This window comes from Erpetoichthys calabaricus, chromosome 9, assembly GCF_900747795.2.
Source record: "Erpetoichthys calabaricus chromosome 9, fErpCal1.3, whole genome shotgun sequence".
NCBI classification, from domain to species: domain Eukaryota; kingdom Metazoa; phylum Chordata; class Cladistia; order Polypteriformes; family Polypteridae; genus Erpetoichthys; species Erpetoichthys calabaricus.
The window spans coordinates 17180522-17200640 of record NC_041402.2 but is presented as its reverse complement, the minus strand read 5'-3'; the positions used below and the strand labels follow the sequence as shown (position 1 = coordinate 17200640).

General features: G+C 39.2%; 1 protein-coding gene across 1 annotated transcript in view; it reads left to right on the top strand.

The window, feature by feature from the left end:
• The window catches only part of LOC114657382 (zinc finger E-box-binding homeobox 1-like), a 146759-nt gene that overhangs the window by 101339 nt on the left and 25301 nt on the right, over positions 1-20119 (top strand). Inside the window, exons 10-15 of the mRNA XM_028809180.2 lie at positions 5074-5148; positions 6262-6330; positions 6956-7039; positions 7522-7620; positions 14911-14949; positions 17723-17893. Of these exons, the coding sequence (XP_028665013.1) occupies positions 5074-5148; positions 6262-6330; positions 6956-7039; positions 7522-7620; positions 14911-14949; positions 17723-17893 (537 nt within the window). The remainder of the gene's footprint in view (positions 1-5073; positions 5149-6261; positions 6331-6955; positions 7040-7521; positions 7621-14910; positions 14950-17722; positions 17894-20119) is intronic.

The window sequence follows — 20119 nt, the reverse complement described above, 5'->3', positions numbered from 1 at the left end:
TCCTGGAATGTTTCGAGTCATATGATAATGCAATGGACCTCCCAGATTGAACTCTGACATATGCATGATGAGTATTTGGGGAGCTCCACCACCAACTAATTTTCTGCATTGCACCTGTCATGAAGCAGCATCCCTGGGCAATACGTTCATCTACTAGATGATGAAATTCAGGTCCATTTCACGATTAAGTAGGTGTTTTTTAATAAAGCAGCCACTTATTATAAGCTTTTGCACACATGTATGCATATCTTGTAGGATTATGGCCATACAAATGCAACTGCTCTAGCCCTTCAGGTTAGCCTTTTTTTTGGTTTTTTTCATAGTCTTTTAATAATTGGTTAGGGTTATGAACAGATATGATGGTTCAGTGTTTGCTGCATTAACACAGTAGAATTGGAGAGGTGGCTGTGGTGTTCGCTTCCCTGAAATGCTGCTTATAGAAGAGAGCCAACATCTCCATGAAGACCAAACTTCACCTGTTCCGGACACTGATCTTACCAATTATCCTTTATGGATCAGAATCCTGGACCTTGCTCTCAAACTGGATTTGAACAAAGTTGAGGTATTCCAAATGCGATGTCTGTGACAAATCCTGGGAGTCTCGCTTTGTGATCGCTTCACCAACAAAACCATTTGTGTAAGATGTCAGCGGCAACCAATTATCAATGAACAAATCAAGCAGTGAAGGCTGAAGTGGTTTGGCCATATGTGCAGAATGGGCACACACAGGCTACCACACAAACTCCTCAGGATGCACCGACCCTCCCATTGGAGGATACAAAGGACTGCGCCCAAGAAAACTTAGACCAAACAAGTGGAGGAAGATCTGAACCAGGCCAGGACCATCACAATGGACCGTAAAGCATAGAAAAACATCATGAAGTGGGTCTGAAATCCTGCGGCAGCCACAGCAGCGTAAGGGTTTGATGGCCAATCACTTCCTCAGCCACCAGTTAGGGATCAGAGAGCGAGAGTGAATGAGACCCATAAAGCATCTGCTTTGGAAGATGGCTCTATTTTAAACCCCATATGTACAGTTGTGCTTGAAAGTTTGTGAACCCTTTAGAATTTTCTATATTTCTGCATAAATATGACCTAAAACATCATTAGATTTTCACTCAAATCCTAAAAGTAGATAAAGAGAAACCAGTTAATCAAATGAGACAAAAATATTATACTTGTCATTTATTTATTAAGGAAAATGATTGAATATTATATGTTTGTGAGGGGCAAAAGTATGTGAACCTCTAGGATTAGCAGTTAGATTGAAGGTGACATTCGAGTCTGGTGTTTTCAATCAATGGGATGACAATCAGGTGTGAGTGGGCACCCTGTGTTATTTAAAGAACAGGGATCTATCAAAGTCAGCTCTTCACAACACATGTTTGTGCAAGTGTATCATGGCACGAGCAAAGGAGATTTCTGAGGACCTCAGAAAAAGAGTTGTTGATGCTCATCAGGCTGGAAAAGGTTACAAAACCATCTCTAAAGAGTTTGGACTCCACCAATCCACAGTCAGACAGATTGTGTACAAATGGAGTACTAGGGTGTTGTACCGTGTTAGCCATCTTGCCTGAAGAAGGGGCCTGAGTTGCCTCGAAAGCTTGCATATTGTAATCTTTCTAGTTAGCCAATAAAAGGTGTCATTTTGCTTGGCTTTTCTCTACGTACAAATGGAGGAAATTCAAGACCATTGTTACTCTCCCCAGGAGTGGTCGACCAACAAAGATCACTCCAAGAGCAAGGCTTGTAATAGTGGGTGTGGTCACAAAGGACCCCAGGGTAACTTCTAAGCAACTGAAGGCCTCTCTCACATTGGTTAATGTTCATGTTCATGAGTCCACCATCAGGAGAACACTGAACAACAATGGTGTGCATGGCAGGGTTGCAAGTAGAAAGCCACTGCTCTCCAAAAAAAACATTGCTGCTAGTCTGCAGTTTGCTAAAGATCACGTGGAGAAACCAGAAGGCTATTGGAAGAATGTTTTGTGGACGGATGAGACCAAAATAGAACTTTTTGGTTTAAATGAAAAGCGTTATGTTTGGAGAAAGGAAAACACTGCATTCCAGCATAAGAACCTTATCCCATCTGTGAAACATGGTGGTGGTAGTGTCATGGTTTGGGCCTGTTTTGCTGCATCTGGGCCAGGATGGCTTGCCTTCATTGATGGAACAATGAATTCTGAATTATATCAGAGAATTCTAAAGGAAAATGTCAGGACATCTGTCCATGAACTGAATCTTGAGAGAAGGTGGGTCATGCAGCAAGACAACGACCCTAAGCACACAAGTCGTTCTACCAAAGAATGGTTAAAGAAGAATAAAGTTAATGTTTTGGAATGGCCAAGTCAAAGTCCTGACCTTAATCCAATTGAAATGTTGTGGAAGGACCTGAAGCGAGCAGTTAATGTGAGGAAGCCCACCAACATCCCAGAGTTGAAGATGTTCTGTACGGAGGAATGGGCTAAAATTCGTCCAAGCTGGTGTGCAGGACTGATCAGCAGTTACTGGAAACGATTAGTTGCAGTTATTGCTGCAAAGGGGGGGTCACACCAGATACTGAAAGCAAAGGTCCACATACTTTTGCCACTCACAAATATGTAATATTCAGTCATTTTCCTTAATAAATAAATGACCAAGTATAATATTTTTGTCTCATTTGTTTAACTGGTTTCTCTTTATCTACTTCTAGGACTTGAGTGAAAATCTGATGATGTTTTAGGTCATATTTATGCAGAAATATAGAAAATTCAAAAGGGTTCACAAACTTTCAAGCACAACTGTACTATATGTAAAACAGTAGTATCCTAATTAATTGTGTAAAAATTCAGCATTAATTAATTAACACACATTTTTGTTGATTATATCATGTCATGTTGTTTGTAAGAGCCATTTTCCTTGTTCTATAAGATTCATGAATATTTCTTAGATGACAATGCATAAATAATGGGAGGTTCTAATAAACCCCCATAAATAGAATCGTATTGGTATATTCTTACCATTTCTAACAGCTTGGAGTAAACATTATTCTTCACTTAGTTAGTGACAGCCTTGCCTTGTATAAGGTGTAGAGGCATACGGTTTTTAACCGTGATTGCACGTCACCGTGCCTGGGCACTTGCCTATGTGCCAACCGGCTTACGAGCCTTTTGAGTGTGTGAAGTAAATATGTAAGGAAACAGCACTTAATTTATGTGTTATGCCGTACGTAAAGCGTACAGAAGAAGAAGCTAAGAACCTTTAAGTAGAGAAAAAGAAATTAAGAACCTTTAAGTAGAGAAGAAGAAATGTGACCGCACGTAACAGTGCTCGATGGCTTACGGGCCCTTTGAATGTGAGAGATAACAAATAAAGAAAACTTGTTTACTTAAGTACCACACCGTACGCTAAGGCATACAGAAGAAGAAATTAAGAACCTTTAAGTATAGAAATAACTAACGTCTTTCAAGAAAAGCTAAGTTTAAAGAAGATACATTTTTCCCTTTTTTTTGCCTTTTATTCTACATGTGTAACTATTTTTTCTTTTATTCTTCTGTGGATTATTTGCTTTTACCTTTCACTAAATACCTTTAAAATGAACTCTTAGACTCTGAGAATTCTTTTGACACACGTCTTACCCGTGCCTGATGACATCTTATATATTTCAGCAGCTACACTAAAGTTAAAAACCGTATGCCTCTACACCTTACACAAGGCAAGGCTGTCACTAACTAACTGAAGAATAATGTTTACTCCAAGCTGGATTGGCGATTCTAAATTGGCCCTAGTGTGTGCTTGGTGTGTGGGTGTGTTTGTGTGTGTCCTGCGGTGGGTTGGCACCCTGCCCGGGATTGGTTCCTGCCTTGTGCCCTGTGTTAGCTGGGATTGGCTCCAGCAGACCCCCATGACCCTGTGTTCGGATTCAGCGGGTTGGAAAATGGATGGATGGATGTTAGAAATAGTAAGAATATACCAATACGATTCTATTTACGGGGGTTATAGGAACCTCCCATTATTTATGCATGGTCATCTAAGAAATATTCATGAATCTTATAGAACAAGGAAAATGGCTCTTACATTGTTTTTATGTTATGTAGCCTGCACTGTCATATAATGCAATGAATTAGTCTTGGGATAACCAATATTTCTGTTTATATAACTTTTAAGTTTCTTGTTTTCTTCCTTAAGTTTACATTAGTCAGTGTAGTAGCAAAACTGATGTAAAACTACTAGACAAAAGCAATCAGACGCACAATATAATATACAACAAACCCATGAAACATCAATGACTGTTCACGCTCCAAAGAATTAATCTAGTTAGATGTGCCTTAGGCTATGTCCACACTGCTATTTTTTAATTTAAAAATACAGACATTGGTGTCGGTTTTCATCTTTCATCCACTTTGTGCCCTGTGTTTTTATTCCTAAAAAACTGAGACTTTTGAAAACTCTTTCTGTATATTTCTGAAAATGCTGGCTCAGTGTTTCAGCGCGGATGAGTGAAAACGGGAGCGTTTTGAAGACTGAAGATGCTTGTTGCACATGGATTGGTTCATGATTATTATGCGGATCATCTGTGATTGGATCCTACTCATTACAATGTCTCATTCCCTGATTGGTCAACCTTCATGGTAGAAAACCATATTCCAATATAGAGAACACAGGGGAGCTGCTTTCCGTAGTGCTTGTTGTGTGGCTTACCTGTATGCATCTAAATTACATTTTTTACAGTTTGAATGTGGCATGCATGCATAAAAGGCAAATAATTGACCAGTCTCTATAGTTTTGCAAGTAATCTTATGGCTGGTGATATAACTGTCCCTTCAAGGAGGACACTACCTATTAATGTTTCCGGCGATGTTTGCATGCCCAGTGTAGAAAAACAGTTACGTCATACTGTTTTTGGTTGTTTTAGTGTGGATAGAGAGACTTTCTTAAATGATGTGGAAAATGCTAATGTGGATGAACATTTAAATGAGAACATAGTTGTATGGATGTAGCCTTAAATTTTATAAGGAGTTTTAGTATATGAAGAATCATGTACATGGAAAGAAGTGCAAAACAAATAAAGAAACATTTTTCTATTTCTTTTAGACATCTCCTTTTCAACTCCTGAAACACCTGAGGAGGATGAGAAAAGTATGAAGCCAGACAAGATAAAGCCTTCAAGTAAGTGCAATGGTGGCTTCCCAAATTCATCAACCCAGGCATGTTTCAGATTTTAAATGCTTAATTTAAACCAAATCATCATAAAATGATTATGCAGAAATAGTAATAATGTTCCCTGTAAAATTATACAGCTTTAGCTCTGTGAGATTTTTCTTAGTTTGACATTGACAGCATTGTTGTATTTAGTTGTAAAATCAATAGAATTGAATTGTCCTCACAGTCTAAATCTTACAAATTCTCTTGGCATGTTTTTTCGGTATCACATTTTAGTTAAAATTATGTCTAGAGAATGATTATACAGCATAAAAATGTGGCTGTTGTACTAGCACCATAATACATTTACAATATACACTTACATAGTACACCCATTGTTTTTTTTATGTGTTGGCAACAAATTATATTTACTTACTTAAGGCCATGTTACATTTGAGTATTTTTACAGTCATAGCCTTTATTTACATAATCTTCCGGAGTTGGAGACATTTGGTGGCATGCTGCCATGAATGCCAGTCACATTGTCTGACATACCCTGAGACTCACGCCAACTAGTCTGCAACTCGCTCCTGTTTCATTTTGTCTTTAGTTGTATTGGCAGCTCTGTATGCATGTGAGCTGACAACCAATGGTCATTCGGAAGTAAAATGCATATGTCCTTCAGGCAGCACACTGTTAGTTCTCAGATAAAGGAACGGGCACAACTGCTGGAAGTTCATCATGCAATTACTAAATTTGACAGGTCCACTGGTATTTAGTCATGTAACTGATGACTGGCGACAAGATCAGTATCTACAGTTGGCAGATCTCACATACCCTATGAATGAAGTCACATAATTTGACATAAGCTTTAGCTGATTCTGTCCAACCAGGAGGAGACCTCAGGGCAGACCCAGATTATATATCTCTTGACTGGCCTGAAAATGTCTCTGTAACCTCCTGTGGAGCTGGAGGAGGTGACAGGGAAAGGGGACATCTGGGCATCTATGCTCAGACTGCTGCTCATGACCTAGACCTAGATAAGTGCCAGAAAGTGGATGGATGGATGGATGGATTGATTGTGGCATTGCCTATCTGATAAATATTGTCTTTTTTTTGCCTTCTCAAATGTAAAAAAAGCTGAAAGTGAAGGTGACAGCGTCAAAGATCTAATTCCTTTGGATGCAATGACGGCAGATCTTGAAGAAGGTAAATTAAAATAAACGTTATAATGTACTGTATAGTAAATCCGTTTTTTTAAACAAAAGTGGATATACATATTTTGAGCATTAGAAACTCTTTTTTAGTAATTACACTAAATAAATCAACTGTCAGCTTTAATTCATGGAATTAGCCAATTAAACGTAGCCCTCAGGAGCACAGGTTGGTCACATGTAATGTTTAATGTGTTGACACCTTTCTTTTAGTGTTGTCATTTGACTTTATTTAAATTCTAATTATGCTCGGAATTTGAAAATATTAATTTGAGGACTTGTGCTGGGCTTCCATCCCGAGATTCTCATATTAAAGCAATATTTACAAAGTTGACTTAATACGGATCTGGTTAAATTTGGTTGGATAAATCGATAAAATAAAGGGGATCAGTAGCTGACCTTCCCTTTATATGATATGTAGATCTTTTAAGTTTTGCACACGTATTTACATTTGATGGCATATGCCAGGTCCATTTTTCAAATATTTCATTGTATCAGAATGTATGAATTTGCATTTTTTCAATTGACGAGCAATCAAATATCACTGCATATGAAGTACAAACCTTTGCAACATTTCTATTTGTTTCTCAATTTGACTTATTTTAATTTCCATTTAAAAGAAACAGAGTCTGCCAGTACATGTACTGCACCTGATTCAGCTGGGTCACCGAGGTCACCAGTGCCACCAAGCGATGGAGATTCAGGTTAATTGATTTTACTGTTTCTTATTTTCTATTGTATCTGACAAGAAATTTTCCAGGCCATATGTGTCATCTCTGAAAAATGTCACTTGAACTGGCAACATGAACAATTTAAAAATATTGTATCTTGCATGATCAGTAAATATGTTTTTAGAAGAATAATTCATAACTATTATTTGAAAAACCTGAATGGAAATATGTTAAGGTAATGCAATTTATTTATGCAAGCGGTACAAGAATAAAGGGTATGTTGTGTAGATTCGTATTTTTAATGAAGTAGACAAATTTTAATAAATATCTATTATTTTCATGTATACATTTTTGACTATTTATACAGGCGCTTTATACAAATATACTTGTAAAATAATGAAATGTACCTTTGTTTAAAGACACTTCCATATATAATACGAACAGTAACATTTTAATTATGCAATTAAATGAATTAATTTTGTAATAGATGTTAATTTATTTATTTTAATTTACAGAGTTTACAGGCATATTTACTTGCAACATACCTCTATGTGCGAAAACGTTTCAAGTGAGATCTGCATTGCTGATACACAAGAAAGAACATAGAATTACAGGTAGTGTCTGTACTTGTTTATTCAGATACAATGAAGTCAGACCCTCTTACTTTCTGCACACTTCATTGTGTTGTGGTTTTAAAATTTTAAATAGGAACATTTGCCAATTTTGCCATTCAATCTTCACTCAATTATCCATAATAACAAAGTGAAGCCATGTTTTCAGAAAGGTTTGCAAATCTATTAAAAGTCAAAAATGGAAATCTCTGATTTATTTAAGTTTAGACCCTTTGCAGTTGTCCTCCAAACTCTTGATCTCAGGGGTGCAGTTGCCATCGCTATTCATTATAGATAGAGCCAGGAAAGATGAAATCTTTGAAGATGAAATGAATGAATGAATTAGATGAAATAGAAAATGTATCCATTTATCCATTTCACCAGCAAAACCAAGGAACTGGTGGTGGATTTTAGGAGACCCAGGCCCCTCATGGACCCCGTGATCATCAGAGGTGACTGTGTGCAGAGGGTGCAGACCTATAAATACCTGGGAGTGCAGCTGGACGATAAATTGGACTGGACTGCCAATACTGATTCTCTGTGCAAGAAAGGACAGAGCCGGTTATACTACCTTAGAAGACTGGCATCCTTCAACATCTGCAGTAAGATGCTGCAGATGTTCTATCAGACAGTTGTGGCGAGTGCCCTCTTCTACGCAGTGGTGTGCTGGGGAGGCAGCATTAAGAAGAAGGACAACTCACGCCTGGACAAACTGGTGAGGAAGGCAGGCTCTATTGTTGGCATAGAGCTGGATGGTTTGACATCCGTAGCAGAGCAACGGGCACTCAGCAGGCTCCTATCAATTATGGAGAATCCACTACATCCATTAAACAGTGTCATCTCCAGACAGAGGAGCAGTTTCAGCGACAGACTGCTGTCACTGTCCTGCTCCACTGACAGACTGAGGAGATCGTTCCTCCCCCAAACTATGCGACTCTTCAATTCCACCAGAGGGGGTAAACGTTGAACATTATTCAAGTTATTGTCTGTTTTTTACCTGCATTTTTTATTACTCTTTAATTTAATATTTTTTGCTGCTGGAGTATGTGAATTTCCCCCTGGGATTAATAAAGTATCTATCTATCTATCTATCTATCTATCTATCTATCTATCTATCTATCTATCTATCTATCTATCTATCTATCTATCTATCTATCTATCTATCTATCTATCTATCTATTTAAAATGAAATGTAAAACACAATAAAGCATGCAGAAAGTGAAATGATCTGGACACCATCAGAATCGACTGTATATTGTTAGGCCGAATTCTAGCAGTAAGACGTGATGACTCAATGACTTGCCAGTTGAATATTCTGCAGGATTTCACCTTGGTGATATTATTTCCCAATGAACAGCTGTGACTGTGGATGCCTTGAATGTGCAGTAATGCAGGATGACACAGTCTAACTGATTTTAGATATCTCACTTTATTTTGAATGGAAAATCCATGTTAATTTTTTTCCATTGTCAAAATAAAGTTTTCAAAGCTAAATGTCGATCAGTTAAGGAAAACTATGGTCATAGGATGTACTCAAAGTTTTTAGTTAATGAACTCTGATAATCAGCAGCTTGGACTGGCCAGGGCAAAATCAATAAAAATTTTCTAAACTGTAAATGAAAAACTTTTTCTCCATGCTAAGTAGAGTCAAATATCGCTCAAGGAGGAAATTATGGTACTGATTGGCGAAAATTCAGCATCAGATTCGTACTTCACCCAAGTTCGAAATTGTGTTTCTAACAGTAGATATCTCTATTCTGTAGACTGGTTAATTTGGGGTACAGCATGCTATTTAAAACTAATTAAATAACCAGTGAAAGGAGTACAGCAGCACACTGCAGCCAATCAGTAAACAAATTAGGTAAAACATTCTCAAAGGTGCAACTGCTGCTGCATTGAGACAGTGCCCATGAACATCCACATACAGGGCAATATGCGAAAAATCCTGGTGATCAGCAATTTATTTTTATACAGTTCTCCTCTACACTGATCAGATATTACATGAAAACAGCCTGCCTAATGTTGGGTAGATCCCCCTTATGCCACCAGAACATCTCTGATCCACTGAGGCCTGGACACCACCACACCCCTGAAGGGATCATGAGTATCTGTTACCAAGATTTTAGCAGCAAATCGTTTAAGTTCTTTAAGTTGTGAGGTGGGGCTTCCATGAATCAGACTTGTTTTTCCATCACATCCCACAGATGCTTGATCAGACTGAGATATGATGAGTTTTTGTCGTATTCCTCAAAGCATTCCTTAACTATTTTTGCAGTGTCACAGAGCACATTACCCTCCTGAAAAAGACCACTTCCACTAAGGAGTACCATTGCCGTGAATGGTTGTATGTGGTCTGCAACAATGTTTAGGTAGATTGTGCATGTCAAAGTAACATCCACATGAATGCCAGGACTCTGGATTTCCCAGCAGAACATTGCCCAGAGCATCACATTGCCTCTGCCCACTTGCCTTCTTCTTATGATGCATCTTGCTGCAATCTACAACAGCTCTTCTGTGAGATTGGACCAAATATGCTAGTCTTGTCTTCCCATGCACATCTCTGAGCCTTTGGCACCCATGAACCTGTCACAAGATCTGCTATTTTGGAGATGCTGTGACCTAGTCATCTCGCCATCACAATTTGGCCTTGTTAGATTGCCCAGTTTTCCCGATTCCAATATATCACCTTCAAGAACTGGCTGTTCACTTGCTGTCTAAAATATCCCACCCCTCGACAGGTTCCATTGTAATGTGATAGTCAATATTATTCACGTCACGGTGTCAGCGGTTTTAATGTTCAGGGTCAGTATACGAGGGGGTACCCAAAAATAACCAGAATCTGTACCTTAGCGCGCAATCTCGACTTAGTTGCGAATTTCGCCGCTAGGTGTAGCATGCTTACATGCTTCTGTGGCAGTCTGCCAAGTGACGTTGCTCTGTGTTGTTCATACAGCATTTCGTGTCGGTTTTTCTTGGTGTTTATTAAACGTGTTCTGCGATTTTTGTGATGGGTGATCATAAAGAACAGTGAGTCTGCGTTAAATTTTGTTTTCTCTTAGGGAAAACAGCTGCTGAAACTGTAGTGATGCTTGAGTCTGCTTTAAGGAGGAAGCTTTAAGTAAAACACAGGTCTACGAGGTGTTTTCGCGTTTCAAATGAGGGGAAATGTCACTTGATCTTTGCTCCGCGCGACTTTTTCTTGTTTCCGCATTTGAAAAAAGAAGTCAAAGGAAAGAGTTTTTGTACCGTGGGGGAAGTCAAAGAAAAAAATCGCTGCAGGCCGTGGACAGCGATTCCTCTTCAGCAATTCCAAAAATGTTTCCACCAGTGGGAAAACCGTTGGGAGAAGTGCATTCATTCACATGGACAGTACTTTGGAGGAGACTGAAGTTTCAGTAAGTAAAAATGATTAAAACAATTTTTTTTTTCAGTTCCGGTTATTTTTGTGTAACCCCTCGTATAATAGAGGTGTATTTAATCCAGAATTTTTACAGTTTAGAAAATATGACTTGGTTCACATCCTTTGCATTATTTTACATTTTATGCCTTCCAATTTTTTTTTTGTTTGTTTTTATTATCCTTTGTCAATTTAATTTATGGAAAAGTGCCACTTTTTTGAGTGTGAATAAAAATAAAATTGTCTCTTACTTTATTTTTTCCCCATATGTTTATGTTATATTTTACCTATGGCTCGGGAAGTAGATGAATGTAGTATTTTGTGTTAGATGTGCCAAACATCTTAGCTCTTTATAGAACTCTTAAGTACTGCCACACATTTGGGAGCGGAGAACCTCATCATCAAGCCTCCTGGGAAATGTAGTGTAAACAATTGTCTTTTCTTATTAAACGGAAGCCTCCTTTTCTCAAAGGCAAATGTTATAAACACGACCCATCAACGGTAACTGAAAATGATGAGGTGACTATATTATGGGATATGCCAATACAGATTGATAAAGAAAGAGACCCAATATAGTAGTGAAGGACAAGAAGGAGAGATCTTGTCTGTCCCCACTAAAAGAAATGCCTCCCTAAAAACTACACAAGAACTCTCCAAATATAAATATCTTGAAATTGAAACTGAGAAGATGTGGATTATGAAAACCACAATAATACCAGTGGTAATAGGTGCTCTTGGGCTGATTAAGAAAGGGATGGAAAACTACACCAACAAAATCCCTGGTAATATCAAGATACAAAAGGTCCAGAAGATCGTCCTCCTTGGCACTGCTCATATACTGAGGAGGACCTCAAATGAACCTTCATGGTAGCCATAAGCTCAAGGGATGGACTCGGCTTCATGAGTGAATAGAGCAGGACTTTAAAGAAATATAATAATAATAATAATAATAATGCACCATTTGGCTTACTGACTTGTAGCGGGTGCCAGTTTTGGCAGTTTGCTGCTCCGTAGGGTGCATTGCAGGGAAAGTGGACACTGTAAATACACCTTTAAGGGGGACATCATAACACGGTCAGGGCGGTTGGTGCTGAAGACTTAAAAACCGGAAAAGAAGGGGAGAAAGGGAGACATCTTGTGGTGGAGCAAAGGGAACCAGCGAGGTAGCGCCAAGAAAAATACCTGCTGGAAAAAGTTTTTTTTTTTACTTAGCGACACAAGGAGACGCGTCTCTGAAGACGGACTCTTTTTTTTTTTTGGTTTCGCCGACGATTCTTTGGACAGGTAGGATCGAACTTTTTTGATATCGCTCGACGGCCAGCGTATTCCGGTAGGCCTTCTCTTTGTCAGAAACAGTAAAGACAGTTAACCTGTATGGACAAACTGGTTTCTCCTACTCATGAACATCTCGCTCCTAAAGCGGGAAAGGTGCTTTTGATTGCTATGTACTTGTTTGTTTGCTTTTCTTTTGTCTATATGTAAAATATATATGTGTAATTTTTTTGCCTCTCCTTTATTTTGTGATATGGCTTGTAGTTTAATGCTGAGCTGGGACATGTGGTGAGGAGTCAAATACAGGTGCTGGGCATAAAATTAGAATATCATGACAAAGTTGATTTATTTCAGTAATTCCATTCAAAAAGTGAAACTTGTATATTAGATTCATTCATTACACACAGACTGATGTATTTCAAATGTTTATTTCTTTTAATGTTGATGATTATAACTGACAATTAATGAAAGTCCCAAATTCAATATCTCGGAAAATTAGAATATTGTGAAAAGGTTCAATATTGAAGACACCTGGTGCCACACTCTAATCAGCTAATGAACTCAAAAGCCTTTAAATGGTCTCTCAGTCGAGTTCTGTAGGCTACACAATCATGGGGAAGACTGCTGACTTGACAGTTGTCCAAAAGACGACCATTGACACCTTGCACAAGGAGGAGGGCAAGACACAAAAGGTCATTGCTAAAGAGGCTGGCTGTTCACAGAGCTCTGTGTCCAAGCACATTAATAGAGAGGCGAAGGGAAGGACAAGATGTGGTAGAAAAAAGTGTACAAGCAATAGGGATAACCGCACCCTGGAGAGGATTGGGAAACAAAACCCATTCAAAAATGTGGGGGAGATTCACAAAGAGTGGACTGCAGCTGGAGTCAGTGCTTCAAGAACCACCACACACAGATGTATGCAAGACATGGGTTTCAGCTGTCACATTCCTTGTGTCAAGCCACTCTTGAACAAGAGGCAGCGTCAGAAGCGTCTCGCCTTTGGACTGCTGCTGAGTGGTCCAAAGTTATGTTCTCTGATGAAAGTAAATTTAGCATTTCCTTTGGAAATCAAGGTCCCAGAGTCTGGAGGAAGAGAGGAGAGGCACAGAATCCACGTTGCGTGAGGTCCAGTGTAAAGTTCCCACAGTCAGTGATGGTTTGGGGTGCCATGTCATCTGCTGGTGTTGGTCCATTGTGTTTTCTGAGGTCCAAGGTCAACACAGACCTCTACCAGGAAGTTTTAGAGCACTTCATGCTTCCTGCTGCTGACGAACTTTATGGAGATGCAGATTTCAATTTCCAACAGGACCTGGCACCTGCACACAGTGCCAAAGCTACCAGTACCTGGTTTAAGGACCATGGTATACCTGTTCTTGATTGGCCAGCAAACTCGCCTGACCTTAACCCCATAGAAAATCTATGGGGTATTGTGAAGAGGAAGATGCAATACGCCAGACCCAACAATTCAGAAGAGCTGAAGGCCACTATCAGAGCAACATGGGCTCTCATAACACCTGAGCAGTGCCACAGACTGATCGACTCCATGCCACGCCGCATTGCTGCAGTAATCCACGCCAAAGGAGCCTCAACTAAATATTGAGTGCTGTACATGCTCATACTTTTCATGTTCATACCTTTCAGTTGGCCAACATTTCTAAAAATCCTTTTTTTGCATTGGTCTTAATTGATATTCTAATTTTCCGAGATACTGAATTTGGGACTTTCATTAGTTGTCAGTTATAATCATCAACATTAAAAGAAGTAAACATTTGAAATACATCAGTCTGTGTGTAATGAATGAATCTAATATACAAGTTTCACTTTTTGAATGGAATTACTGAAATAAATCAACTTTGTCATGATATTCTAATTTTATGACCAGCACCTGTAAAAGGACGAGCGCTGGTCACGTTGCCCCGATAGATTTTCGATATTTAACTGCTTTGCTCCAGCAGTTTTCTAATTGTGCGGCAACCCGGGGGTTAGTTGTTCTCGTGGGGTACGGCGGTACAGACTGATATCACCAGCGCATGATTCTACAAGAACAAAAATGGATCCCAGAAAAGGAGCTAAACAAACACTCAGATGAAATGTTCAGCACCCTCAGGTCCTAGTAGAGAGATGTGCCTTTGAAGCATGACAGTGTGTGTCAACGTAGGAATCCACGTTTTGTAATGTTTGTGTTTAATTTTGTCCTTTAAAGAGATATTGAATACAATGTGTTAAGAATTTTGTGTTGAGAAAGTGTTCTTTTTATATTGTATTCTATATTTAGAGAGAAACTGCATTGGCATTTCAAGACTTATCTTTTAATTTAATTCTCCCTAACAAAGTTAATCATGTTAAAATGATGTGGCTATGTACAACTTAAAAAGTATTATAGAATATTCTAGGAATGTGTCAGGAACTTTATTAATAGCTGATATTTTTATATCAAGTATTATTCATGGCATGTATTTATCTTATAACTGAATTTTCTCTAACAAAAATAGTGTCATAAAGATGTGGCTATGTACATTGCAAAATATTTTAGGAATGTTTGACGCACCTTATTAATAACTTTTTAAATTAAATATTATTCATGTCATGGAATGGATTAATACCAGTATTTTTGTGTTTTACAGCAAAAAACAACACAAGAAAATTGCTCCAGGCTCTAGAAGGTAAACACTTATTTTCAATTTATTTCATTACAGGTAAGCTTGCTGGGATTTTATTTTAAAATGAAACATTGTTTATAAAAAGTTGGTGATTTTTTGACATTTGAGGAATTCAATTAAAAATTACTAAATGTTTAAATAACAATCTATGATAATACAAATCTAAATATAACTTACGGCAGTAATGGAAGAGTGTGGTGCCCTTTACCCAGCCTCAGATAATGGAAAGGCAACCTCCACAATTCATTTATTAAACAACACACAGCAAAAATTTAAGCCAGCATCAAAAGTCTTTAATGAAATCTTAACCAAGACAAGTTCAGTGTATTCTTACCATGAACTCTGAAAATGCCTCTCATCGTCTGCTTTTCAGCCATTTTATGAAATAAATGAACACTGAAGGACTTGCTGCACTCAAGAAAAAATATACCATACCAGAAAAACACATTTGGTAATCTGCTTCCAGGCCAAGCATTTATTCTAGGACAGGGGTGGCGATCTCTGGGCCTGGAGGGCCGCAGTGGCTGCAGGTTTTCATTCTCACCCTTTTCCTAATCAGTGCCCAGTTTTCACTGCTAATTAACTTTTCCCCCATCACTTTAATAGCCCTGTTAGAAGAGTTCAGCCCTCTGAATTGATTCCTTTCTTCATTAAATAACAGCCAAGCAGATATGAGATGTGAAACGAGTTAACAGATGACCAGCTAAACTGGGGCTTCAAACTCCAACCAATTTCACTCCAATCACTTTCTTAATGAAAAGCCAATTCTTGCTGTTAATTAAACCCGTTATTTAATTCCATGGCTTGTTGCTGCTCTCATTCTGCCACAGCACACATTTCGAAAACTGTTGTTTTTCTGCTCTTTCTAAGAGCACCGTCAAAATGTTTTAGTGACCTGAGAGATCAACCTTACCAAGACCGTCACCTCTCTTTAATTTCAGATATTGTGTGATGGGCACAGGGGAGCTGGTCATGTGGTGGCTTGTTTTGTGTCTCATTATTGTTTGGCTGCTAATTAAAGAAAAAGAAACAACTATGGGGCCTGAGTGAAGTTAATTAAAAGAAGTAATCCGCAGCAGAAACTGGTCACTAATTAAGAAGATGGTAAGAATGAAAACCTGCAGCCACTGCGGCTCTTGAGGCCTGGAGTTCACCACCCCTGTTCTAGGAGCTGCAGGAATAGGGATAACATGAACATCATAGGTAATAAAATGAACTTTGATAAATGAACAACAAACTGTAGACAGGAGCCATCAAAACTGAGAATGACCAGGATAGCTGCCACATGCAACATCAGTTATATTTGGAACTAGCCATGTGCGCCCAACTACGTTGCACGTGCTAAAGTTGTCTGTGAAGGGCTCCCTGTTTAAACGCGGCTGCCAGTCGTGAACTGGGCCCTTCATCGCACAGCATTATGATCTATACTAATAAAAGGCAAAGCCCTCACTGACTCACTCATCACTAATTCTCCAACTTCCCGTGTAGGTGGAAGGCTGAAATTTGGCAGGCTCATTCCTTACAGCTTACTTACAAAAGTTAGGCAGGTTTCATTTCGAAATTGTACACATAATGGTCATAACTGGAACCTCTTTTTTGTCCATATACTGTAATGGAGTGCAGCTCGATGGCCGTGCACAGAGCATCAGTATTGGCAGTCCAGTCTAATTTATCATCCAGCTGCACTCCCAGGTATTTATAGGTCTGCACCCTCTGCACACAGTCACCTCTGATGATCACGTGGTCCAGGAGGGGCCTGGGCCTCCTAAAATCCACCACCAGCTCTTTGGTTTTACTGGTGTTCAGGTGTAGGTGGTTTGAGTCGCACCATTTAACAAAGTCCTTGATGAGGTTCCTATACTCCTCCTCCAGCCCACTCCTGATGCAGCCCATGATAGCAGTGTTGTCAGTGAACTTTTGCACGTGGCAGGACTCTGAGTTGTATTGGAAGTCCGATGTATATAGGTTGAACAGGACCAGAGAAAGTACAGTCCCCTGTGGCGCTCCTGTGTTGCTGACCACAATGTCAGACCTGCAGTTCCCAAGATGCACATACTGAGGTCTGTCTTTAAGATAGTTCATGATCCATGCCACCAGGTATGAATCTACTCCCATCTCTGTCAGCTTGTCCCTAAGGAGCAGGGGTTGGATGGTGTTGAAGGCGCATATACCCTTTGCTTCATATGCAAAGCAAGACCCCAAGAAGATGGAACAACCCTACATTCAAAACAGCTTGCTAATATTTGTCAGCACACAAAAATGGGATAGGAGTTGGAACAACAGACTAACTTCTTATTATTAACTTTTACCATTCCTTAATTCCTAATATATCAGATGCAGTAAGAGATCCTTGCTGCTTATTTGTTAAACAGTACTGTGCATTGATCTTTCAAACAGTGGTGGCAATTGTTGAGTGCTACCTGTTCCCAAATCCATAAGGTAAAGAGTCTAAATGGATTAACTGTGATATTAATGTTCTTGGTTTGGTACAGTAGATATCCGTTCAAGTAGAGTAAGGTATTATTTATACATGCTGAGGGGATGAGAGGTGAAGAGTGATACAGACTAGTATTTAGCTCACCTACTAAAGACACCAAAAAGAATCAGAAGATAATTTTCTTGTAAATTCAAAATCTTGTCCTTTAGAAATCATCCAATAAGTAATGCAATTATTCATGCCAACTTTGATTAGTATCTCAAACTCTGTTTTTCCGCACTAACAATAAAATGCTTTCCATTGTCCATTTATCTTCTTTTCTCTGCATTGCCTTGGCAGCTACAGATCTGACTTGCCCAATTTGTGGAGCGGTATTCTTGCGTAAGGGGAATCTGTCTGATCACATCCTTTATGTTCATGAGAAGTACCGGCCACATTCTTGTAAACATTGTGATCGTCAGTTTGCCAGACCATCAGAAGTGCTAAGACACGTCAAAAGAAGCCACCCAGGTACAGTTCAAATGCTTAATATAAGTCTAACGTTCCTAATGACCAAGTAGTATTCCTTATGCTATGATAGTAACATTTCTATGGAGTGACATCATATTCCTTTAGAACTAAACCGTATGATGTATTTGATTAATAATTTTAAATTTTAAAGAAATGTACTGTGTGAGGGATGACGGTGGTGCAGTGGTAGCGCTGCTGCCTCACAGTTAGGAGACCCAGGTTCGCTTCCCGGGTCCTCCCTGCGAGGAGTTTGCATGTTCTCCCCGTGTCTGCGTGGATTTGCTCCGATTTCCTCCCACAGTCCAAAGACATGCAGGTTAGGTGCATTGGCGATTCTAAATTGTCCCTAGTGTGTGTGCACCCTACGGTGGGCTAGCACCCTGCCTGGGGTTTGTTTCATGCCTTGCACATAATGATGGTTAGGTTTATGTTAATTGGTGACTCCAAATTGATCCATTACACTGGTCTACAAAAAATATTTTTTGTTTGTTACTGGGAACTTCAGACCACCTCTCTATTAAGTTTTTTACACTGATTTCATATATGAAATTGGAATAAAGCTAGCACATCAGATTTTTGAGATACACATCATTGCCATTTTGACACTTTTGAATATCAAGATAATATATCAGCACAATATCTAGAGTTTGAACTCTGTCCCATCAAAAATGTTTGAATGTGTTTATTCTGAAAACAAACCAGAAGGTGAAACCACAGACACTTTAAAACATGTTTATGTTAATTTACCTCAATATAAAGCGAGGTCAGCGTGCTCAAAATTGTCTGAGGCAATTGCTTTTGCGCTTGTGCTGCACATCCATCTCTCTTTGCAAGAACCAACAGTAGTCACCCATCATGCTCAGAGAAAATTTTCCCCGATATCGGTTTTCCATCACTTTTGTATCTTGATGGAATCTTTCCCCATGCTCATCTTTGACATTTGATAGATTTGGTGGAAAAAACTCAAGATGAGAATGTAAATAATGTGTCTTCAGTGACATTCGGGCTTTTTCTAAGCTAATGTACAGTCATATGAAAAAGTTTGGGAGCCCCTCTTAATTCTTTGGATTTCTGTTTCTCATTGGCTGAGCTTTCAAAGTAGCAACTTCCTTTTAATATCTGACATGCCTTATGGAAACAGTAGTATTTCAGCAGTGACATGAAGTTTATTGGATTAACAGAAAATATGCAATATGCATCATAACAAAATTAGACAGGTGCATAAATTTGGGCACCCCAACAGATATATTACATCAATACTTAGTTGAGCCTCCTTCTGCAAATCTAACAGCCTCTAGACGCTGTCCTCCTATAGCCTTTGATGAGTGTCTGGATTCTGGATGAAGGTATTTCTGACCATTCTTCATACAAAATCTCTCCAGTTCAGTTCAATTTGATGGCTGTCGAGCATGGACAGCCTGCTTCAAATCATCCCATAGATTTTCGATGAAATTCAAGTCAGGGGACTGTGACGGCCATTCCAGAACATTGTACTTCTCCCTCTGCATGAATGCCTTTGTAGATTTCAAACTGTGTTTTGGGTCATTGTCTTGTTGGAATATCCAACCCATACGTAACTTCAACTTTGTGACTGATGCTTGAACATTATCTTGAAGAATTTGTTGATATTGGGTTGAATTCATCTGACCCTCGACTTTAACAAGGGCCCCAGTCCCTGAACTAGCCACACAGCCCCACAGCATGATGGAACCTCCACCAAATTTGACAGTAGGTAGCAGGTGTTTTTCTTGGAATGCGGTGTTCTTCTTCCGCCATGCAGAGCTCTTTTTGTTATGAGCAAATAACTCCATTTTTGTCTCATCAGTCCAAAGCACTTTGTTCCAAAATGAATCTGGCTTGTCTAAATGAGCATTTGCATGCAACAAGCGACTCTGTTTGTGCAGAAAGGGCTTCTTTCTCATCACCCTGCCATACAGATGTTCTTTGTGCAAATTGCACTGAATTGTAGAACGATGTACAGATACACCATCTGAAGCAAGATGTTCTTGCAGGTCTTTGGAGGTGATCTGTGGGTTGTCTGTAACCATTCTGACAATCCTGCGCATATGCCGCTCCTGTATTTTTCTTGGCCTGCCAGACCTGCTGGGTTTAATAGCAACTGTGCCTGTGGCCTTCCATTTCCTGATTCCATTCCTTACAGTTGAAACTGACAGTTTAAACCTCTGAGATAGCTTTTTGTAGCCTTCCCCTAAACCAGGAGACTGA